Source organism: Watersipora subatra, chromosome 3, assembly GCF_963576615.1.
Source record: "Watersipora subatra chromosome 3, tzWatSuba1.1, whole genome shotgun sequence".
Classification (NCBI taxonomy): domain Eukaryota; kingdom Metazoa; phylum Bryozoa; class Gymnolaemata; order Cheilostomatida; family Watersiporidae; genus Watersipora; species Watersipora subatra.
The window spans coordinates 69,079,052-69,104,254 of record NC_088710.1 but is presented as its reverse complement, the minus strand read 5'-3'; the positions used below and the strand labels follow the sequence as shown (position 1 = coordinate 69,104,254).

The 25,203-nt window shown below is 36.6% G+C and overlaps 2 protein-coding genes across 4 annotated transcripts in view; one reads left to right on the top strand and one right to left on the bottom strand.

Annotated features, from left to right (window-relative positions):
* Window positions 1–1,564, top strand: part of LOC137391961 (muscle calcium channel subunit alpha-1-like) — a 60,240-nt gene extending 58,676 nt beyond the window's left edge. For both annotated transcript variants that reach the window (XM_068078538.1, XM_068078537.1), the window contains 2 exons: window positions 158–190; window positions 714–1,564. In XM_068078538.1, the coding sequence (XP_067934639.1) occupies window positions 158–190; window positions 714–917 (237 nt within the window). In that variant the 3' untranslated portion in view covers window positions 918–1,564. The remainder of the gene's footprint in view (window positions 1–157; window positions 191–713) is intronic.
* Window positions 1,565–1,914: 350 nt separating this feature from the next.
* On the bottom strand, window positions 1,915–24,335 carry LOC137391962 (protein bicaudal D homolog 2-like). Of its 2 annotated transcripts, XM_068078540.1 has the most exons (13): window positions 24,076–24,335; window positions 23,167–23,520; window positions 22,510–22,659; window positions 14,858–15,023; window positions 13,510–13,683; window positions 13,302–13,426; window positions 7,664–7,833; window positions 7,442–7,557; window positions 7,075–7,196; window positions 6,323–6,556; window positions 3,683–3,907; window positions 3,453–3,578; window positions 1,915–2,662 (listed from the first exon to the last, which is right to left on the bottom strand). In XM_068078540.1, exons 1-13 carry the CDS (start codon window positions 24,289–24,291, stop codon window positions 2,657–2,659), a joined length of 2,184 nt encoding a protein of 727 aa, XP_067934641.1. In that variant the 5' UTR covers window positions 24,292–24,335; the 3' UTR covers window positions 1,915–2,656. The 2 variants fall into 2 exon arrangements, with proteins under 2 accessions (XP_067934641.1, XP_067934640.1); XM_068078539.1 differs by having other exon boundaries at window positions 1,915–3,578.
* Between the last annotated feature and the right edge of the window lie 868 nt (window positions 24,336–25,203).

Sequence of the window (25,203 nt, the reverse complement as noted above, 5' to 3'; positions counted from 1 at the left end):
TTTTTTTAAAGATGCCTCTCACAAAAATATACATAATTGGCTGTGAACTTGTGGTTGTCCTCTCCCGCCTTGGAAGCATTTCTAAGCATTTTTGTTATATTGTGATCCTGTGTTATAATTTTCTCTATTTGCTTTACCAAATTTGGTTTGGTTTTAGCGTCATAGATCTAGCGAGTACTACATTCGCAACGTAAGTTTTCACTCCTAGCAAAGGCTGTTTCACTTCACTTTTGCTTCGCTGCTAGCTCGTGAGTGACTCATGCATCTTTTGCTCACTCGAACTCTTCTGGTGTGTTGTGTGACTTACCATTCTGATTCCTATCAGCCTACTAGTGAGTGCTAGAAAATTGAAAATTTCTCTTCATGTGATTCCACTACATTTGTAGCAGACAGTGCTCTGCTGCCTAGTTCTTGGGTGCAAACTTGTTTTAAATCTAGGCTTGGCAAGCACACATGCACATCTTACACATTCCATTTGCCTATGGCTATTCATGGACCGCTACGCAAGGCTGATATAAGACCCATTTAATTGCAAGATTTGCTGATTACCAGCTCATATTTAAAAACAAATGTAATTTTGCTGTGGTTACTGCATGATCTCTTAGTTTACCTAGCTAATATTCCAACTAGAGTCTTGATTTCCTGTCTTAAGCTGTCTTTCATTCATAGCGTATGACTAGATATGAACTCACTTCTACGGTTATAATGTGCAGGCATTAGAAAAAGAAGGTATACAGAAGTATGTGTCCCCTGAAGTGCTAGAGAGAGAAATAGCTGATGCCCAAGGTAGCGGTATTGATACAGCTGCAGTAGTACATCATAGCCAGAGAGTGCTATCAGGTCCGAGACACGCAAACTTTTCTTCTGAAGAAGATGTTTTCTGCGATACCGACTCGGAACATATGTCTTCACTATAGCAATGTCTTCTCTGTTTTACCCTTCCATCTCTAGTTGTTGCTTGTAGCAGCACTGCTTGACACATCATCATCGATACATTGACTATCAATGTCAGCATAACAAACTACACTAGGAAACGTGGCCCAATGCATTGTAGAATTTGTCATCAGTTGACTTTATAGATGTCAAAAGGTGACGCATGACAACATTTTACGACTTGTCCCATCAGCAACATATCCTACCATAATGATAGTTGAGAGTTTGTACAGATAGTTACCAATATATGCGTCATGCCATGTAAATAAAGTTAAACATTGTTCCTACAAACTTGAAAACCGTTTCTGAAATCTTTTGTGCAGGCCCACTCAAATATTTATATGATTTGGGAATCTGTGTTTTCTAACATAATTGTAGTTTGAAACCTGTAAAATCCAGCATATAGTTTTTGGCAGGTATTATGCACACCTTTACAAAAGTGAACAGCAGTATACTTTCAAGCAATAGCTAGGCAGGTGTGCCTTCATAAAGCCATTTCGTGTCTTATATGGATTTATTTCTGTACAAATAAATATCCATTTTTGGAAAGTTTTCATAATTACGCTGCTCTTATTTATATATACATGAGTATTCTGTGAACCCATACATAGAATAAATATACATATATGTATAAACATAAATGATTACAAATATTATTTCATTCCGATTGCTCTAACGAGTCAAACACTTGTTGGCTCATTGATGACTTGCATTACTTTTCCAGCAAACATACATGTATTTTAGAATTGGAGCACTTCAGTTGTGATAGTCTTTACAATTACGAGCCCTATTAATGAATATTATTTTAATACTCTGAAACATCTAGACCTGAATGAAATAAGTGCTTGACAAGTTTTGATCCTTTCAAATTTATTTCACAAAGTGCTAAAAACCGCAGGTGAGTGCAGCTGCACAGACTTGCATATATATTAAAATCTATTGGAAAAGCTGACTGTTCATACGCGCTATAAGAATACAGGGCACCTTGATGAAGCGTGTATATCATTTACTATGCTGATAAGGCATACCGAGACACTATATATAACATGTCCATATAATGCATGCCTTCAATGCACTGTGTAAAAATGGGTACACAAAATACACAACCAACAATAAATGGGAGAAAACTGAATCACGGCAGTTAATATAATTCATATAAATAAGCGCTGTGCACAAAGGCGACTAGAAGTTACTTCTAACTGTTAATAACTATTGTGTGATCGCTAAACAGATCCAAAACTTCATTCTAATCTCATAAATAATAAAATATTATGGAGAAACAAAGCTTAATACTCACTAATTTCGCAAAACTGAATTGTAACAAACTTAACCAGCACGCGGACAGACACGGATACTGGCAGATGCAAACATAGAATAGACATTCTTGCAAAGAACACACTTATATAAAATGAAACATCAATTAAGTGTGAAATGAACATAAGACATTAAATGATGAGAGCCGACAGTAATTTAGGATGCATTGTTCCATCATAAGGATAGTCAATGTATAAAATTAGTGCACATATCACATGATTAGAGTGAATTCTCATATTAGTTCCCTCGATTGAAAAGTAAAGGTTAGAATAGCATCAATTGTTAGCAGACACCGACGTTCAGATGCATCCAAATTAGCAGCTAAATGCTTGCAAGGAATTATGGGAGTGAAGAGGTGAGCCGAGCGCAGACTAGGCAGGGAGACTATTGGACCAGAACCGGGTCAGCCTCAGCACTGAAAATATTTTAGATGGCATGAAAATCATTGGTAGCAGAAGTTAGCTTGCAGTTTTTGTGTTAGCCATGTTATTGATGAGTGCAAGTGTTGCACTCATCATGAGGTTACATCGGAGAGATTTCGGATGTAAAATGTCAATGTTTCCATGTAATATTTCAAATGGGTTTAGTCGACTCCTTGAGTAATCTAACTGTAGCTAACGCTAAGCAAGAGAACTTTGCTTGTGAAATGTGTGGGCTGATCGGAACAGTGAACAGACAACAGCACAACAAGCTACATAGCTAGGAATGTAACAGTTCAACATGCATGTCTACCTGCCAGCAATCTATCCACTCCAATCCAAACATTACACTAGGCAAATACAAAGTGTAATCAGTTGAGGAAGCTGAACGCATTCTCGCATTCTACATATAAGAACACTTGAAATCAAACGAGGGGAAAAGCTCGCAGTGCAGCAAATATTGCAGAGCAAAGAAATATTCTCAAGTGATAGAAGTTAAGGGGAGCATTAGCCTTACTACCACGCCATGCCCTAATATAAGCGAGGGGGCGTGACATGCGTGCCGAGTATTTTTGAGTGATCACAAAAACCTTAACTAGAACAATAATGATTAAAGTATTATCGCTGAGCAGCCTTGCTGAGCAAGGCAGCAATACGATTCTTGCCCTCCTGTGTGACACTACGGCTAGGTGTTCCTTGCCTCACTGTTATCGCTAAACCTTCTCCTCTGTTGTTCACTGGATGGCTAGAACTAGAGGATGTGCCAGGGCATGTGTCTCCACTTACTTTGGTATGGTTATGGTAGCTGCTGCTTCGTCTCTCATCTCGATAACTCTTACGGGGCCTCTCACTACCTGCCCCAACACCCTTCACTGACCGCTTTTCTTTGTCATACTCAAGGTCTTCTAGCCGCTAAAAAAGAACACAAATGAGTCACAAGCGTATAGACAACATTCGTGTTGACACAAGCGAGTAGATAGCAGGCAGCATTGATAAGAGGTAAAATGATCAGAAACCTGAGTGAGTCCCAGTTTTTGCTGTATCGCCATCCTCAGCAGTGAGTTGAGGGTTTTCTTCTCTTCTTCAGCTGAAGAGAGCTGTCGCTGCAGCTGATCGAGCTGAGTCACGTATTCATCACACCGCTGGGCAAACAACGCACGGAGGGTCGAGTGGGCAGCCGCATCTTCTTTGAGAGCTTTCACCTCTGCTCGTGTTTTTGCCATTGTCTGGGTGACCATAAGCTAACAAAAAAAATTAATACTATAGATTGTCGCAAGCAGCAGCTATTAATAAAATCAATCGTGATCAACTTATAATGAAAATTATGATGCCGACTGCACATGATAATATAACCTAAAATTTTTAATACCCTGTAACTAAGAAATTGCACAATTGTTTGTGAGTTACTGATGTATGGAACATAAGCTCCAAGTGATTTATTGCAGTGTATATGCACAACCACCAACCAGCACTGGTAGCAGTTTTATCTGCTACATTAAAAAACTCTTTGTATTTGCTAGAATAATCAATACAGTAACTATTTTATTCCCCCGTCGACTTGTAAAGCACTATATATTACATGAATTGAATTTTTTCTATTAAACCAACAAACTATTTTACAAGCTGTGGTCAGTTTGCGAATATGGTGGTCAGTGTGTGCATATGGTGGTCAGAGTGTGTATATGGTGGTCAGTGTGTGTGTATGGTGGTCAGTGTGTGTGCATATGGTGGTCAGTGTGTGTATATGGTAGACAGTGTGTGTGCGCATATGGTGGTCAGTGTGTGTGCATATGGTGGTCAGTGTGTGTATATGGTGGTCAGTCTACTTATATACCAAGTAGATGCTTGGATTATTGATGATCGATAATCCAAACATCCAAATAATGAAGTACATGTAGATGTACATAGGTTTGTGAGGGGCGATCAAAACAACACAATGTAGATAATTAAACATTATAAGTGGCTGTAGATGCGTATAGATCGACTCTGATCATGCTGCCTAATGTAAGTGTACTGAGGATTGTTCTTGCTGAAAATTTTGAGCAATTTCAAGACGACAAAATTAATTTATATATGTGCCGATAGAACATTGTCTGTCACTCACTATAACATATGACCAGAGAGCTCTACTTTAAACTACAGTAGGCGCTCCTACAACGTAAATAATTCATTCCAAGAGCGTTTACGTTACAGGGGTTTCACGTAATAACAGTGAAATACATGCAAATTGCCTAATCCGTTCCAAGATAGTTCCAAACCCACTCCTTCTGCCAAGTAAAAAGGAAAAACTTGACATAACTCTTGTAATTTGTGGGCTGTATCGTAACTGCAGTATCGCTGGTTTGCTTGGACAAATTTTCTCCTTTTTCTGATTAATCTCCCTGGTTTTTTTTACCATAATTGCGGTAATTTTATAATAAGTTGATAGGGAGCACACATCTTCGACGTTCTTTCACAACAATTTGCTTCTTTTTTTAAACAGCAAAGTCTATTCGGCAAAGTAAAACTAATAACAAATATTTTATACGTCTTAAATAAACCAAAACAACAAAATATTTTCTACCGTAAAAATGTGGTACTACCTGTACGTCGTCTATCTGTACGCAAGAAGTCAAGGTTAGGATAAAAGAAAACTTTCGATGATACTCCAACTTGTGATATTCAGTTTGGTAGACCACCCCTGTGAATCCTGCACCAATTGATCGACTTTGTATTTATGAACAAATGCGCAGCTATCCTATTCTGTGTTTTGCCGACACATCTTATGCTCTATCACGACGAACTAGAATGTTGTATATATAATATGTAGATATAACACTATACGCACGGCATTTTTTTGCAAGTGTGACAAAGTAGATTAACATTCCAATCGAATTTGAGAACTCACCCGACTTGACACTTTCCGCTATATGAAATTTTTTACGTAGTACGAAGCAAAAACTCCAGATAAATTCTTTACATTATCTGGAATTTACGTTATAGGAAGTATAAATTATAGGAGCATCTACTGAACATTATTTTAGTTGCGTAGGAATAGATCTTCCAGGCTTGTTATAATTTATATACCATACTACGCAACAGTTGTATGTCACACTGTCACAGTTATGTACCATGCTACGTGACAGTTATATACTACATCATACAACAGTTAGGTACAATGATACGCTACAGTTTTATAATACACTCTGCTGCAGCTATGCACCACACTGTGTTACAGCTATGCTATGGCGTTTCTATAGCAACGTTTTTACATTTTCATGTGCAAAAAGTCAGCAAACCCCAAAACTGATCGCTATAAACATTTCCGCTCAAATAGTATTCAATAGAATTTTCTACTTGTTAATTTACAAATTAAAAAACAAGAAGTTATGACAGTTGTGTCAGATCTTTAGCATGCTATTACTCAAGGTATGACAGGGGTGTCAGACCTTTAGCATGTTATAACCCAAGGTATGACAGGAGTATCAGACACAAGAACAAACTGTAACCATAGCACATGATACCAAAAATCGTTGCAGATGTAGACATAGTATGTTTACAAAAGTATGAAAATGTGTGAATATAGACATATGCGAATGAACCAGTTTTGGCTATAAGGAATTTTTATATAAAAGGTACAGCTGCAAGCAAGTTTAGTAAATAAAATAAAAACTCACTCTCTCGGTTTCAGATTTTTGTTTCAAGTTGGCCATCGCCACTTCAGCAGTGCTCTTATTGGCTTTCAGCACACTTCTCAAGGTTGCTATCTGTTCTCTCTTCGTCGACAACATGGCCTTCAACTTCATATTCTGCTCACTGAGTTCAGCCATGTCTTGTGTGTGACCACTGTCAGCGACTGTCTGTTTGTACCTGTCGACAGCTGTCTCTACTGACCTCTTAAGGTACTTTGTCTGCAATGAAGTCAGACGCTTTTAATAGATTTACAACATGGCGCTCTCTGGAGGCATGACATACTAAACGTTACAGAGGTACGTATAGCACTAGATGAGCTACATTCGATTCACATTCATCCTTGTTTTTCCAAAGAGCATGATAAGATGCATTAAGTTATTGCACTAATCCATTATGTGAGTGAATAATTCATAAGTTGAATGACTTATCAGTATATGATCCATGACACAGTTATTTTATATTATGATGGCAAATAATTTAATGTCACTCAAAGGGTCACTCAAATATATAATTTCTTCGATAAGATGTTATAATTCTGCTCAACGCATACAAAATTCCTGCAATTAGTTAGCTTCGTGTGCTGGGCTATGTTATACATTAAATATGAAAATTTTGAGCGGCATTTTGCATGCATGCATAATAAATTCATCAGCAGGTGATTTAGCGAAAGTCAACATGAAAACAGTATCCCCTTTAAGCAACTATGGCACCAGCTGACATTTGTAAGACCAACTACCTGATCAGTTAGAATTGATACAAGTTTACTGCACAGCTCAGGATCTGACTCCTCAGCTTCCAGTGTTGAATCGGCAGATTGTGAGGCTCTTGAGTGGCTGGAAGAACAGGATGAGTTTGTGTCTGTGAATGAGAAAGATAAGACGCCAACATAGAGGAACCGGTGTGATACAGCATGTGCTGTGAGTTGTTAGATTTGCTTTGCATTAAGTTTTGATAAGACTTAATTGTAATTACTTTTGGCGGCAAGATCGTTTGCACCAGTTACTAATTTGTTTTCAATTTAGCCACATCGCAGTCAACCTTGAAAGTGCTTTTTTATAGTAAATATAACCCCTGAGTAGTTACTTAGGAAGAAGTTGTCTTACCTTTGTTAAGATGACTCTGGGCAATCATTTGAAGCATTTCTGTAGCATCAGTTGTGCTCGCGGACCTGGTGAGGTTTGTACACAAGCCATCAGCCTGTGCGTGATCTAGCATCACTCTGTTAAGCATATGCAAGAGCAGCTAGAATCAGCTAGCGCTCTATAGTAGAGTCAGACTCGATTCAAGCAACAAGTTGAAAACTAATAACCAAGCCTGACAAGTACCTGCTGGGTGTTTCATTATTAGCCTGACACAGTAGATGGTATATGGATGCTAGAGACTGGGTCAGGGTGACAAGAGATTCACCCACACCTTTCTTCACTTTTGCAGATTCTTTCAAAGACTCTATTCGCCCTTCATATCTTTCAATCACCTCATTCAGTCTCTCTACTTGCTGAAATAACCACAAATACCAATGGATTTGCGGACATCAAGAAAGCTAGTTACAGTGTACCCTCGAGATACGATTACCCTGATATACGATTTTTTCACCTTACGAAGTCAAACATTGTGAGATCTTCACCTCGCTATACGAATTTTATTTCACCATACGATTGTGAGAAAAGTTTCGCCCGAGTTAAAATTTGGCGGTCGGTGTGCTCATAATGCACATCGAAATAAAAAAAGACACCGAAACATAGTGTGTCGAAAACATTTTCAGAACGTTTAGAAGAGACACGATGATCGACTTCTCTCATGTCATAATTCCGCATGGAAAATTTCGTGTAAAATACTCAAGGCAGAGGAAATATTCATTTGTAGCGTTATAATATCTTTTACTAAAAACTTTTAGTCAGCATACGTATATAACTACGAGTATCTACATTTAATTCGTTAGCTATGGAATCTGAGACTTATACAAAACGAAGGAAAAGGGATTTCTATGTCAACAAAGTTGGATGTCGTGAATAAGAAGAAGGCATCCGTAATATTAACATTGTCAAGGAATATGATCGCAACCAATCAGCATTTGCAATTATTATTAAAACAAGAACTCCATTAAAGCAAGCACAAAAAGAAGCTTACGACTGAACATTTGAAGGAGTTAGAAGGCCATGCACGCGATCAGCATTCAAAAGGAGCTACCAATTAGTAAGGGCGAGGAGGTAGAAGATACAGAAAACCCCCACATTGGCAGAAATATTTCAAGTGTTTAATTTACTGACGTGAAATAGTACATTGAAACAATACATGTATAATATATATTATTTATCTCTTGTGTGGCATGTTTTTCATATTTTATTCATTTTATTTGTTTCCTTTTGATTTTATGTTTTATTTTCTTGCTTAACCATGTCTTTGCAGATGGGCTTGTTATCTCCTGTGTGAATACAATTCATCGTATGTAAGTAACTCATATAACTAACTACAGTCAAACATGGATAACTCGAACTTCAAGGGACCGAGCAAAAGTGTTCGAATTATCAGAGCGTTCAAGTTATCAGAGCACTGTCACAAGTCCATATATTTACTTATTTATTAGTAGATACATGTACATATACAAACTATAATATAAATCAAAAGCACAAATGGCTTGTTTCAAATTAAATGCTTCTAATGTAAAGTTTAAAACGTTTTTATGAAAAAGTATAGAGATTTTTCTATCACTTGAGATTGGTTTGTTGTTTGAGGTGATGTTATTGCCAGGACGTTTTTCAGATTGACATTGGCAAAACTTGATCGTTGTTGAAATGCTCAAAAGAAAAGACTTTTTTTTTTGGGGTTTTACCCACGATCAATTTTGCCGTTTTTTCTTGAAGTTTATGCAAAGATTATCTTACTTTACCTGGGATTCGTTAAGAGCAACACTCCGAGGCAGTTCAATTAGAAGTTTTACGAGGTTTTACGTACATTCTATATCACTCACGTTTTTTTAATAGATACTTATTGAATGTACACACGTATTCTGTGTTTAGGTCAAACGATGAATAGTTTTTTGTAGCTCAGACAACGTTAAAGTTTAATTACAACAATTTTTAAGACGTTTTAAACATTCAACATTCCGACGTTGATTCAATACGGAATCAACCTCGGAAAACTATTCATCACGGGCTAGCCGGGTCACGCACTCAAGGATTTTCGCCACGCACATACAAAACAAAAACAACATGCGATTTTTGTTTGTATGTGCGTGGCGAAAATCCTTGCGCGCGTGACCCGGCTAACCCGTGCTACTCATCGTATAGCAGTATAAATCAAATTTCACCAAACCTTTAGAAAAGTCGTTGACAAAAATATTTTGCCGATGGTGGTAATAACGACGCTTATGAATTACGAAAAGATGAAGTTTACCTCTATGGCTTTGAATAAAGTGATTTTCTAAAGCGATAACAACCGTTTCGGTAGCCGTTGGGCAAAAAAACAGTTCAAATTAACAGTGTTGAGTTCGAGTTATCTATAGCAATTTATCATTACGTGGGAACGGACCAAAGGAAATGTTCGAATTAACCATGTGTTCGAGCTATCCGTGGACGAGTTATCCATGTTTGACTGTACTTAAGATAGTTGATGCATTCACATTACTTTCTGAAACTTGTTAAAGCCTTGTCCTCTAGTGTATAAATACGTACAAACTTTGTACGTATGGTTACATTGATTCTTGTGCACGTTTCATACAAGAAAAACTACTGTAGCACCTTTTCTGGATCCTTCTACAAGCGCTAGCTAGCTAGCAGTTTCCTGCATTGCACCAGCATTTTTTCTTTTAAATCAGAAGAAAAATTGGACAGGACTAGACAACGTTCTTTCGCCTTCTAAAAATTCCATTTCATTACGTATTAAATTAACCTTCAAGTGTACAGCAACATAATTAACATTAATACGTTTTTACTTCCTCTCTTCTTTATTCGCTACATGTACCAGCTAAGTCACGTTACTCCAAAGGTATGTACGTCCTGTATAATAGTAAATAAAATTTCATTTTTCTTTTCAGTAGCCATTAAATGGTTCGGTGTGTGTGAGGCCGCTTTCGATAACTGCATCGCTCGGCCTTTCTTATTGAATTCTGGTTGAAAAAGGTTTCAACCAGACACGCTAAATTTTATAACGAAAGTGAAGACAGACACTTATGAAGGATAAAATTTCGTGATAATAAGTTGAAATTCAGTAAACTAATTCAAAATTCATACTAAAACATAAATTAACATACTATTTTGTTACTAATTTTCAATATGTACAGCATTTTTATAAAATTTTGGACGATTTTTACCTTGTATTTTTCCATTGTATAATTCCAATGGTTTCTATACCCCGACATACGATTTTTTCGCCATACGATGCCAGCCTTGGAACGGATTAACATTGTATCTCGAGGGTGCACTGTACTTAAATTATTATGCTAAAGTAGTTATTAAACTCGGCATCCTTCCTCTATTGCTAGTGTCTAACTCCTTGAATGATACCCTTAAAACCTACCTAATTGGCCTTGTTTATGGTCGTGTTCTTAAAAGCCAGTTGGCCCAACGTTTCACCAGTGAATAGCATGTAATTCACTGTTGCCAAGGCCTCCAAGCGATTAAGCAACATTCTAACATATAAACCAAACATCAACACAGTTCACCTTCTTTCAACATGCAAACCGTATATATTTTTGTGTTTAAAAGGGATGTAATAGCGGCCAACTCGAGGCATTTGCAAATAGAACTTGAGAGCTGACAACCGTGTTTTAGTTAGAGCAGTGCGCTAATGGAATTACATATTACTAGTTTGACACATCTTCTTTCAACATCAGCTTCTCATAGCAAACTATTCCAATTCTAGGATAATGAAATCAATTTTATCTATCTCATCTATCCATGACTATTTGACACAGTTTAATGACACGACCTGATTGCTTCAAACACACCGAACCAGCAAGATAGAAAGAAAGCCCTGTTGGTAACATTGGCAAGTTGTAAGAATTTTTATTTTATTTTTAAGGGTACTCCAAATAGTTCCTTGTAGTCGGTTGGAGTAATTACTATCTATTCGCTAACTTTGAATAGATAGTTCCTTGTAGTCGGTTGGAGTAATTACTATCTATTCGTTAACTTTGAATAAAAATCTGATAATAATTGCAACTAATAAACGAGCGACTCAAATTCTAAATATTATTAAATCAAGACCAAAACCATCATTTTAAGTCTTCATGTTTTTTTCTTTTCATAGATGTGAACATGTTAAAGAAATGGTAGAAGTTACTTTAATCAATACTGGACCAGTAAGGACCAGATTATAACGAGTATTTATTTACTTTTTTAAAACCCTGCTATGCAAAGTCAGTCCGTTTAGAGACTTTTTATAAGCCCAAATCTTTGTATGCTGGAGCAAATATTTTTATAATTCATTCAAGCGAGGAGATTAATATTTAGATATAGACCTATATAGATTAGATTAATAAATAGATCTACAGTGAAACTCGGCTAACTCGACCTTCACGGGACCGAGAGAAAGTGTTCGAGTTATTAGAGCGTTCAAGTTATGAGAACACTGTCACAGGTGCATGTATTTATCAGTACATATACAAACTATATATAAATCAAAAGCATTGATTGCTTGTTGCAAATTAAGGGGCCTCTCATGTAATGTGTTAACAATTTTTATCAGAAAGTATAAATATTTTCCCATTACTTGAGATTTGTTTGTTTGTTTTAGGTGATGTGACTGCCAGGACGTTTTCAGATTAAAATAGGCAAAACCTGATCGCGGTTGAAACGCTCAGAAAAAAAAGACATATTTTTTCTTTAGAGCGTTTTAACAAAAACCAGTTTTGCCGATTTTTCTTCAAGTTTATCCGAAGGTTACCTTGCTTCTCCTTGCTTACGGAGGGCTATCCCCAAGTGGATGTTTGGTAAAATTTGATTTTTTGCAAACCTTTAGAAAAGTCGTTAACGAAAATATTACGCCGATATTGGTAATAATGACGCCTAAGAACTACTAAAAGTTGATGTTTATCTGTATGGCTTGGAATACTGTGAAATTCTAAAGCGATAACAACCGTCTCGGTTGCCGTTGGACAAAAAACTGTTCGAGTTAACGAAGTTAAGGTCGAGTTATCTAAAGCAATTTATCATTGCATGGGAACAGACCACACAAATCCGTTCAAGTTAACCATGTGTTCGAGCTATCCGAGGGCGAGTTATCCGAGTTTCACTGTATTTAGATCTATAATTATGTATAGCACTAATGACAGGCACAATGACAGGATTATGAGACCACTTCAAAGACTGTTTAAAGAATTGATCAAAAAATGTGTGCTTATTTTTTTTTGGAATTTTTGTTTCAAATCTATCAAAAGCATTGTCAATCTTCCTTTTTCACCACATTTACCATTCTTCTTGGGGTTTATCATCATTCTTTAAAAATAAAAAGAGGAAGGTATGAAGCTCTATTTAATACGATTCGAGCATCTTAGAATCAAACTATATGAAGGAGAACTGTATAAATACTGTATGTTCTGATACACAACATTTCCATGTTAAGAGAAACTTTACTTTCAAAAAATTACTTTAAATGTCCTATCAGAGATTTGCCCAAGTTATGTCATGTCAAGAATCGGTTTTTTATGTCGTCTGATTGTATTTTTCAATTTTGAAGCCTTTTTGAAAAATACTCAGTCAAGAGCGCATTGAGTGTATGCAAATACTCGAGATTGGAAATATGACATGCTCTCCTAGATTTTTAGCTAGTTTTTAAACATACTTGTGTGTGATTATTATAGCTTTTGAGCTTCATTCAGCTGCTATCAGCTGTTGCAGAATTGGCCATAGAAGGCAACCAGTGCTATGTACTTTAGGAACTGGCAAATTTCCTTTTACCGAGCAGCTTTGCTCAGCAGTTTTCGGCTAGTATAAATCAATGCTTTAAAATATGGATAATACCAACTTGTTTGTTATCCTCGAAAGAGCTGTCTCCCTCTGTTTCTCCTGCCAGTTCTGCTGTGTCCACATCTCGTATTAATTTGGCAGCTTCAGCTATAATTTTGGCTGATGAATTCTCTTCCTCTAGGCCTGAGGAGTGAACATTACAGCCGAAAGTCAATGAGCTCTCACAGCCATTACGATATAGCAAATGAGTATAGGGCTAGCCTTACCCGCCAATTTCTGTTCCGTCTCGGTAATTTTTTGTTGAAGTTTTGTATTTATCTCCTTCAATTCAGCCCGGTCCTTTTCTGCCTCAGCCAGAAGCTCTTCAAACTTGGTTATCTCTGACAGATGAATTTCGCTGAACAGATCCCCACCTCCACCACGCTGCCCCATCAAAGCACCTAAACCACCATTGCTTGCATTTTAATGGTTCATTTTAACCTCCATGTGGCAGATGCTGTTGATGTCTAGCATAAAATTTCTGAAGACACCAATTAATGCCTTTTTCTGAAAGGTAAAAATAAACAAGTAACAGTTGAACAGTGACAATTTATGTATGTCAAACAAAAGGACGTGTGATGCACCTCAGCCCATAAGAGTGTTAAGGGGTGGTCACACGAGAGCCGAAACGAACTAAACGACGCAAAACAACGCCGGTGTCAGGTGTAAACTGTTCGACCGAAGACATTTCTGGCCGAAAAGAACCATTTCGGTCCTGCTCGAAATTTGATGGCCGAACCCTTGCTCTTATAGGCTGGTTAAAATTCTAGCGAACACGCGTCACATTTCTCCTTACGTGGGTGTGAGCAAAGTTAAAAAAGAAATGGGATGATTTTTTTATTTCGTTAAATAAACAACATGAAGCAATTTACGACAAGGCTCACCTAGACTTGTGATTGTGTTGCATAAATGTAAGATGTTGCATTTAAGTTTTGCATAAATGTAAGAGAATGGTTGTGGTTTTCTTTCGTGTAGAATGGAAGTAATGTGTCATACTCATCCTGATGAAGAATCATTGACTGATTTATTTATGTAAAACCACAGTACTATGATAAAGACTGTTTTTGTTTGTTATGTACTCAGCATAGAAAAATATTCATATGTTAACCAAAAGGGTTGGCAAAACCTTTGTATCGAGTGATTTATTTTGAGCAGCTGAACGATCTTCTAATAAATCTGATGCGTAATTATAATTAATAATTGTTCCTCAAAGTTGTTTATTTACAATAGAAATATTTAGCTCAAATACATAAAAACTACCAATAAAACCGTGTCCTGTCTTCATGCGTATGGTATCTAGGAAGCGAAGTGACTTCGGATGGATGCCGTGTGAAATGTGGCTTAGCCGAACCGAAGTAAAACAACCTCCGAACCAAACCTAGTCGGTTTGGCCATCATGTGAGCACGGCTTTAGTTCACTTCCCAGTGGTATTTCCAAAATGAGGTTTGTGCACATCCCATAATATTGTTTCGGATGACTACGTTCACCAATACTTGCGCCTCCATCAGGCCTATTCAAGGAATGTCTAGTCTAAAACTGAACCAAACAAATAGACAAATCTTTGACAGACATACCACCAGGAGTGGCATCTGTGCTGGTATTAGGTGAGCCCTCATCATCTGACTGGGCCATATCAAATATATCGGAACTAATGCCAGTGAGATGCGCCATCTTGTTGAGAGTGAAGATGGCTTCTTGAGTCTTGAGCTCATCATATTCCTTCTGGAGTTGATTCCGTATCTACAGAATGTCTACTATCATTGGCACATTGTATCTACAGAAATGTCTACCACCATTGGCACATTATATCTACAGATTGCCTACCATCATTGGCACATTGTATCTACAGAATGCCTACCATCATTAGCACATTGTATCTACAGAATGTCTACCATCATTGGCACATTGTATCTACAGAATGTCTACCATCATTGGCACATTGTATCTACAGAATGCCTACCATCATTAGCACATTATATACACAGAATGTCTACCATCATTGGCACATTGTATCTACAGAATGTCTACCATCATTGGCACATTGTATCTACAGAATGCCTACCATCATTGGCAAATTGTATCTACAGAATGCCTACTATCATTGGTAAATTGTATCTACAGAATGTCTACCATCATTAGCACATTGTATCTACAGAATGTCTACCATCATTGGCACATTGTATCTACAGAATGCCTACCATCATTGGCACTTTGTATCTACAGAATGTCTACCACCATTGGCACATTGTATCTACAGAATGCCTACCATCATTGGCACTTTGTATCCACAGAATGTCTACCACCATTGGCACATTGTATCTACAGAATGTCTACCACCATTGGCACATTGTATCTACAGAATGTCTACCACCATTGGCACATTGTATCTACAGAATGCCTACCATCATTGGCACATTACTCACAAGCTCATAGTATGCAGAGAGATCTATAGCACCAATGATATAGAGCCCCCCAGGATAGCCGACGGCTGTCATATGGGCGGGGTTTAATGATGGAGCTCTGTTAGGATTATGCTAGCCTGGGTTTCGGAGCTAACACAACTATCGCGGGGCGATCGCATTGCCTTGTTAGGTTTTGAAAAACACGACTCGCTGTTATCGTTTCATTAGCTCATTCAGTCAGTAGACCCGCGGTTCACAATAGCAAACCTTGAATTTCTACAATGTAGGGGTGATACCTAACCAAAATAATGCATCCATACAAAATAAGACATTTCAAATTACCTACTTTTAGTAATTTTAAAATTTGTAAAGGTTGTAGTATATGCTTAAAGTTGAATATAATTTACCCGAACAACGGCTTTTTTTCCTAGTTTTTAATTAATATTTTGCCACCCCTAATATAAAATGACAAAGTCTTTCATCGTTTTCACATTGTTTTACCTGGCCAATAAGATGGGACAACAGGCAAGGCTGTGCAGTGTAGTTTTCATACTCAAAATCTAAATACAAAACCGAATTTGAGCTATTTTACAATTGTGACTATTAATATCACGAATGCTTGCGAATGGCAACTGACTGATCATAATGGTGACAATATTGGGATACTATATTTATTTGACAACAAAGTGAATTCACCAGATAAGTAAAATAACCACTATAGTTCATAATATTTGTAAATTTACAAGGGGCTTTATTCAGCATATTTGTTTGTTCGGGTGCCGTGTTCGGGTTCATCCCAACAGAGCTCCATCATTAAACCCCGCCCATATGAGAGCCGTCGGCTATCCTTGGGGGCTGTATATCATTGATAGCACAGACACGTAATGCACTTCCTAAAGCTCCACAAAGCTAAGTCTACAGTAACTGATAATCACTCTGATTATACTACTGTTGGGCTATCCGCTCATTCTCAACAATTTTTATGTTGAGTCAATCAGAAAGTGGTTTTAATGACTGGCCAAAAATTAAAGCTTTTCATGTTCAATCTTCAAATGATGATTACGGTACCAATCAGCAGACACTAACACTCAGCTAGTGCAGTGTCACCTAACAAAAAAATTTTGAAATCTTTTTGCTGGTGGTGCATTTTATTATTAAAATTTATTTGGAGAGTGCTACAAAGCTCACCATATTACTGTTATCACAAACAACCACTGTGATTCCACTTTTGATTACCTGTAAACTCTGTGTTTAACAGCTGTTGACATATTTGCCATTTGTTAGACAACTTTTTTTAAGTAAAAACGCCACTATCAGACATAGATCTATCAGAATGTAATGTTCGCTGGTGGTGACGCATTTTTGCTATTTTCTAACAGAAAAATGGTTGTTAATATAACTAGTGGCTTTAGTATGGCTGTGATATGGGCAACTTCGAAAATTCATAAATCGTTAATAGCTGGCTAAGTTTTAAAATCTAAGCAAAACTATAGAAAAGAAAGCAAACGACTTTATTTATAGTAATGACTATAGTCATGATGGGATTTATTGCTAGCAACAACATCGTCTTACAGGACAATAAGCAAATACAGCTGGCCTTTGGCCTATGAGTTGTACAACTATTGCTCCAAGCTGCATGCACTTACAATCAATAAAGTGTATACAAAATAATCTGTGTAAAGCATATCCCTTTTATTATTAGTTTAAGTGATGATTTATATTGTCAAATGGTTGGCATACAATTTAGCTCAAATATATTAGCAGACTATCATCTGGTGTACAGGTAGCTTCAGAAATATATTTTACTTAGAAGAATATAAATAATATGAACTAGGCATTTTGTGAAAACAAAACATTAGGCTTTCTCTTTTCCATTACAAGGGCAGTTGATTCCACAAAACACTCGCCAAAAAAATTATCCGACAACAAATCTTGTGCTATAATCAGAGAGAGCAAAGCAGTAATGTAAGAGCAAATATTGCTCTTGCATTCACATGTAAAACATATAATTGTATCGAATGAATTGACAATAGTTGTGTTCTCTTGATGTAGCTTGTTGCCAATAGACAACGAGTGCAGCATCTATCAAGTCTGTTTGGAATCATAAGCCAAGCAATAATTGCAACATTCAATGTGCATAAGCAGCGCAAGTATATTGTTGCATTCGTATATTTTAGACTGTGGACCAGTCCTCACTTGCCCGCTAGAAAGACTGTGGACCAATCCTCACTTGCTAGCTAATGGAGCAACTAAGAACAAAAATAAAATGAAAAGAAAGAGTTAAAAGTTAGTTGCTTATAGACTGCAGCAGATGAGTTCATAGAAGTCTCCCGTACAGTAGATGTTACTATAACGTATACCTCCTTTTACCTAAATTCCACTTAACATACAAAACTTATGTGAAGTTTTTGCTCTGTACTACATGAAAAGTTTAATATAATGTAAGTTCTCAAATTTGATTTGAATAACGAGAGTCCCATAGTTGGTCTTAAAAATTATCATTTTCTTTTTGTTGCATTTGGGAGAGAAAAAATGACATAAAGGAGTATCTCTATTATAGCCTACTAGTATCCTGGTAGTCAAGTGTCTCACGAGAGATCATCAGTAATGCTGATAAAGCGCAGAGAATAAGTAGCTGTACAATTATTCAGGAATACCTAAAGGCGGCCGATTGGTGCAGATGCTATAGAGTGGCGGTCTAACAAGCTGAATGCCACGAGTTGGAGTCTCATGGAAAGCAATCTTTCACCCTAACCTCAAGCCCTGGCTCCGGACAGACGGACACCATTCTTATTATAGTAAAGGTATATTTTTGTTCAACTTTATTTTAGATTAGCTGAATGCACGCGTAATAAAGTTTTTTGCACAGAAAATTTATTTTTACACAACATATATGGCATTTATCATTTTAAATGAATGTTTTGTTTATTTCTGTGTACTGTGTTTATTTCTGTGTACTGTGTTTATTTCTGTGTACTGTGTTTATTTCTGTATACTGTGTTTATTTCTGTGTACTGTGTTTATTTCTGTGTACTGTGTTTATTTCTGTGTACTGTGTTTATTTCTGTGTACTGTGTTTACTTCTGTGTACTGTGTTTACTTCTGTGTACTGTGTTTATTTCTGTGTACTGTGTTTACTTCTGTGTACTGTGTTTATTTCTGTGTACTGTGTTTATTTCTGTGTACTGTGTTTATTACTGTGTTTATTTCTGTGTACTGTGTTTACTTCTGTGTACTGTGTTTACTTCTGTGTACTGTGTTTACTTCTGTGTACTGTGTTTATTTCTGTGTACTGTGTTTATTTCTGTGTACTGTGTTTACTTCTGTGTACTGTGTTTATTTCTGTGTACTGTGTTTATTTCTGTGTACTGTGTTTATTTCTGTGTACTGTGTTTATTTCTGTGTACTGTGTTTATTTCTGTGTACTGTGTTTATTTCTGTGTACTGTGTTTATTTCTGTGTACTGTGTTTACTTCTGTGTACTGTGTTTACTTCTGTGTACTGTGTTTATTTCTGTGTACTGTGTTTATTTCTGTGTACTGTGTTTATTACTGTGTTTATTTCTGTGTACTGTGTTTATTTCTGTGTACTGTGTTTATTACTGTGTTTATTTCTGTGTACTGTGTTTACTTCTGTGTACTGTGCTTATTTCTGTGTACTGTGTTTATTTCTGTGTACTGTGTTTATTTCTGTGTACTGTGTTTGTTTCTGTGTACTGTGTTTACTTCTGTGTACTTTGTTTATTTCTGTGTACTGTGTTTATTTCTGTGTACTGTGTTTATTTCTGTGTACTGTGTTTATTTCTGTGTACTGTGATTATTTCTGTGTACTGTGTTTATTTCTATGCACTGTGTTTATTTTTGTGTGATTCATACCGTAGCGACTGCAGTGCCTTCTGCAGATCTATACTGATTGCAATAGTCTTGTTGGTCTAGTTGTTCAAGTATCGGCATGCATTTTTCTTCTGGTACGGCTTCGCGCATAACGCTCGCTGCAGTGTTAAGCTTGAAAGTCATGAAACTTTGGCATGTGTCATAAATATGTGCCCAATTTATTCCAGAGTATTGTACTGTAATTTGGGCAATGTAATGTATTGGATAAATGCCTGTCTGCGGAACTGGAGGCTTTGAGTTCAAATCCAGTTTGGAGTCAATTTTTCATTTCCAAATTTTTATCACTATAACTGAACACAGACAAACATTGAGATTGATACACCATTTTTTGCACCTTAGACCTTATGTGTAGAAAAAGTGAAAAAAATCGATTGAAATTGACATGGAAGGTGAACCATGAACCATGGACCAAGCAAAAGTGATAAGAAAAAAAAGTTTTTGATACAAACTAATAGTACCACAGCCACTGTATAGTCATTAAATAAAAAAGTTAAGGTTAGTTTTTTCCTTTTTTTGAAGGGCCAAAGATATGAGTTTGAGAAGATTTTGAACGGATATTAGGCTATTTACATGTATTTCACGCTTTGTATAACATTAAATACAGTGGAACCTTGGCTCTCAAACGCTTCGGTTCTCGACCAATTCGGTTGATGACCAAACAAATTGAGATTTGCTCGTCTCAGATGTCGAACATAAATTCAGTTTGCGACCAAACCAGAGCATGCGCATTAGAATTAAACGTTCGGAACAGTTCCGGAAACAGCATGGAAACATTCGTTAAGTTAAGCTTCATAAATTCTTTACAAAAAGGAAGGAACCATTTGAGACGACGTCCTTCTACCGAAGATATTTGCTAGGGCGACAACTCCTCCAGTCGAGTTACCCTAAATTGTTTTGGAAGATTTTCCTTCAAATATGTGAAGTAAACATGCCATTAGTGTTTATATTTTCTTTTTCACACAATTTTTGATATAACTGACCTGTTGCATTCTTCGCTGTTTCATCATCAATTTTTGCAATTTTGGTATTGTATTCTAACCTAGAATTTTTTCGATGTTTTAAGAGCAAAGCATCGAAATGTTTACTTTTTGTTTTCTGCTTTCATCATCATAGATAGAAAATGTTATTAAAAAATACACACGATCATATCTACCCGTTTTTATTTATAATATGTAGTATATAGTAAAGTTTATGGTGTAATATGTTTAAAAGATATTTTACAGAAGCTGTTTTCTCGGCTTGGAACGGATTAAAATTTACATACATTAATTCTAATAGAAATCATTGTTTCGGATCTCGAACAACTCGGTTTTCGAACGGTCTTCTGGAATGGATTATGTTCAAGAACCAAGGTTCCACTGAACCTATAACGAAAGCGTTCTCAAAAGATTATTTATGTTGTAAGGGTTTCTACTGTAGTCACACTCAAAAAAATTAACCTAGAAATCTTGTTAGTACTTACAAGTAAAAGGTCAAACAATGTGTGAAAAAGTGACCTGGGCAGATAAAACAGCTTAGCAAGTAAGTAGATTCAATTCCATTAACTGACAATTTTGATCTTACACGGATAAAACATTCTACCCTTCATCATTTTTATATACATAGGCTAATACTGTATATTGCAGGTAAAACACAGGACCTCAAAATATTAATGTAGAATAGGATGATGAGTAAAGCATACATTGATGTCAAATTAAAGCTGCGATGTGCTGTGCGGCTGTGCCTTTCAAATAAGGATAAATTTCACATCCAGTTTGCACAAGGCCACTTCGGTAAGTTACCAGCATATTTTAGTTAGTTTGGTTCAAATAATACGTATGATTCACCCAGAAATGTCTACTATTCATTAACTGGGCCAGCAGATATGATCTCACAGTTGTGATTAACCAGATGCAATGTGACAGCCTTAACCAAGTCTGTATAAGGTAGTTGGATAACTAGCTCACTAGCGGCACTATCCAGACTGAATTACTATAGTTGCCTATTGATTACCATTAAATAGGCATGACAACAAAACAATATAAGAACCTTGGAAGAGAGATTTGGTTGTGAAAATAACACACAAGTATGCATAAAAATTATCAGGCCCACCTGAGGCATACAGTCTAAGGGCTAGCATGCAACGAATAACAATTATTCGCTTGAATGCAGATGGAATGCTGAAAGATACTCTGACACAATGATCGAAGTAAAAATGAATGATTACGTTGCAGCACTAGCCAATCAGTGCATCTTTTTCTTACAAAAGATAATTTTTAAACTCAACAAAAAATTACTTTAGCAATTTTCTTAGTCGATTTTGTTTGTTTTGCAACTATCTGGGTCCAAAATACAATTATTGAAATTTAAACATTACTGCTTTCATTACATATGTATATGGGAAGGAACCTTTACTTGCCATGAGAACAATGCAGTTTACTAAAAACACTGCTGTTTGAAACGGATTACCTAAATATGTTGTAAAAATTCAACTCAAGGAATTCTTGTTTTGAGCCATAGAATGTCAAATCTGCTGGACATCATAGACTAGAACTAATCAGGAGATGTCAAAGGTGCGGCTTGACAGGTGTGGCTGCTAGAAACCATTCAAGTTCCAAGTATTTAGTTGGTGCAAAACACTGACTAAATAACTATCATAATGAACTAGTTCTTCTATACGCAGCCAGCGCATTCTGGCCTCATTAGAAAATTTAAATCCAATGCATTGACATAAGAGAACTCCTATCTATCCACTTGCTGAGCTAGAGTGAATAAGCATCAGTGAACCCATTAATAATGCACAATAGGGGAGTATAATTCCAATAACATTATGAAACCAAAACCTATTCACTATTTGAAGCAATCCTCTACGAACTCACTGCCCAGTGGCAATTAGCGTGACAGACGAAGAGCAGTCGCCTCTGGCTAGCCTTGACAATTTATTATACACACCTCGCGTTCATGGGTCAAGCCTTTGATGGAATCTTCTAGATTATTCTCTACTATCGACTTCAAATGCTGCTGCTCCTGAACTTGAGCCTTGTACAGATCTATCTCCTCCAACAGATTATCTCTCTCCCATTTCAACTTGTCTAGTTCTACCTACATACATACAAATTATACTTTTTCACAAGCTTTCACAAGAAATAAAATGAACCCTTCACAACATATTTTCAAGCAAATATACCCAAGGTTGTAAAATCACACTAACAAAGCCATTGAAAATTACTCTAAACTTTCAAATGGTGAACCAGAAATGTAGGGTATCTTAGAACTTGAAAAATATTGAAAAGTAATTCTTTGTAAGTGGTTCTGAGTCCAACTGGCAATATCCCCGCTGTTAGCCGTTGGATTGTAAACAAATCCAGTAGGAGTGTGCACAAGCTGGACTATGCCTCTATGTGAATACCACAAAACTATTAATCTCACGCCATGAGTCCTCAGAATCACTTTTTCGTATCTCAAAAATGGCAGCAGCAAACAGCATTTGTTGAATTTTATTACTGCATACTAACCACTGCTCCAATAAAGATCATCTTTGAAATTTTTGTAACAGACATTAGTGACCACAGACGCTACAGGTCAAACTTCTCTATTCTAACAACCTACCTGCTCTCGTTGAAGTTGTAGCACTTGTTTTTGTAGACTAATGTTTTCTTCCTCCAGATCAGAGTAATCACTAAGTATTCTCGATTCTCGCTGCTTAAATTCCCTAATGTCTTTTCGTAATACAACCTTTTCATTCTCAGCTTCTTCCAATCTATCAGCAAAACCTAATTGCACTGGCTCTTCTGATTGAAATACTTCTAGTTTCTGTTTAGTCAAACGTAATTCAGACTGCAGACGAGACAGTATAGTCCGATACTCTTCCTCTTTTGAAATGTTATCTAGGATTAGTTGTTCTTCTTCAATTGAGCTTATATGCTTTTCCAACTTACTAGAGACCTCGTGTTTCGTCAAGGCCTACAATGAATAGTTAGCAACATTATTGCTGCCAACTTAGGAAATAATTGAGTAGCAATCAGATGGACTCTTTCGTAGTCGAAGCATCGTCGCTTGACAAAATTGAAAATAGCATAAACTTTTAATTCATAGCTGTTAATGGTTAGAAGTATCAAGGCACGTAGTCTTATTGTTAAATACGCACATTCAATCACAAAGATAAATCTTAAAGTGTTTGGAAAGCACATGTACGAAAAATAAAGTGCTCTAAAATTTATGTGAATATAATAATTTGCTAAAGGCGGTTGTACTCTAAGGTTATTAAAATTAACTCTAAATAAAACGATTAGGAACATGAATATTTTTCAAAGAACCAAGGGCTTCAAAATAATTACCACAAAACTACACACCATCGAAAAACCCGTAGAACAATGTGAAGTAAAGGTGGATAGTGGTTTTCGACATACATTTCTTACTAATTGCGATCAGTTTCAAACGGCAATAACAAACAAAAACTAACGATTGAGGTAGCAACTTATCATTTTATCAACTATTACCAACAATATATATATATACCTGCTTCAAATGTTGCAATTCGGTACTTGTCTGCTCGTTGATAAGCTCCAATTGGTCTAACTGCTCCTGGAGCTGTTGTTTCTCTTGTAAAACTGCTAAACCATACTCCGCAGCTTGAATCTTCTGCTGGTTTGCCTCGTCTATTTCCTTTTGAAGACGCAAAAGTTCTATTGTCAAAACTTTAGGATCAGAACATGAGCCAACACTTTGCTCCATATCAGCTAACCGAAACGAAAGGTGGGCAATTTAGCCCGTTTAGAAGCTGTTGTAGGCAGCTTTCTGAGTCTCGTATAATCACGTTTTACGGCAAGGAAATACCCTTCATCGGAAAACCCGCCTACATAGTGCGATTAGTTTAACGCATGGGTAGATGATTTCTTCCGAACGAGCAAGTACGGACGGTATCGTTGTCCATTATAGTTTACTAGCTGCATTATTCGTCCACGGGAACAGATTCACGTACAGCAAGAGGCTTATTGAGAGTTGTCTTTTACACTGTAAAACAACTCCAAATATGAAGTCTACTGAAATTGTTGCCCTGATCAGACCAATTATATACAGCCCTCCATGGGGGGCTGTATATCTTTGATCAGACTATGTATACACGTATGTAGTCATACATGTCAATAATGTTGGAGAGAACAATGGAAATATGCGATGTGTTTTACAGTTAGTCTACAGTGCATCAGTCTCAAACTATTCAAATTGGAGTTGTCCTATGTTTGTACGGAAACCTGATAGTGGAATTGACATTGCTAGGCAAACTGAAGTTCTTTAAACTGGCAGTATTGAAAAATATTGCATCTTTTAAGAAATTTTACGAAATACGAGATTTTTGCTTGTATTTTGCTATTGCACTGCTGAGCTATCGCCAGCATTTATTGAATGGAGACTTCTACATGCTTAAAACACTAATCACGGCTCACCAGTTTTTTGTCTATAGCCTGTGTTTTGACATGGTATATACAAACAGTGTTGCAGTAATGTGGTTGTGTTGATAAAAATTTTATTAGTAAAATTTACATGTATAACAGCACAGACAGTATGATGTCAAGACAGATACAGCATTAGCACCTCACAATAATAAAACATCACTCTAACATGATAGCTTTTTTGCCGAGCAGAAAC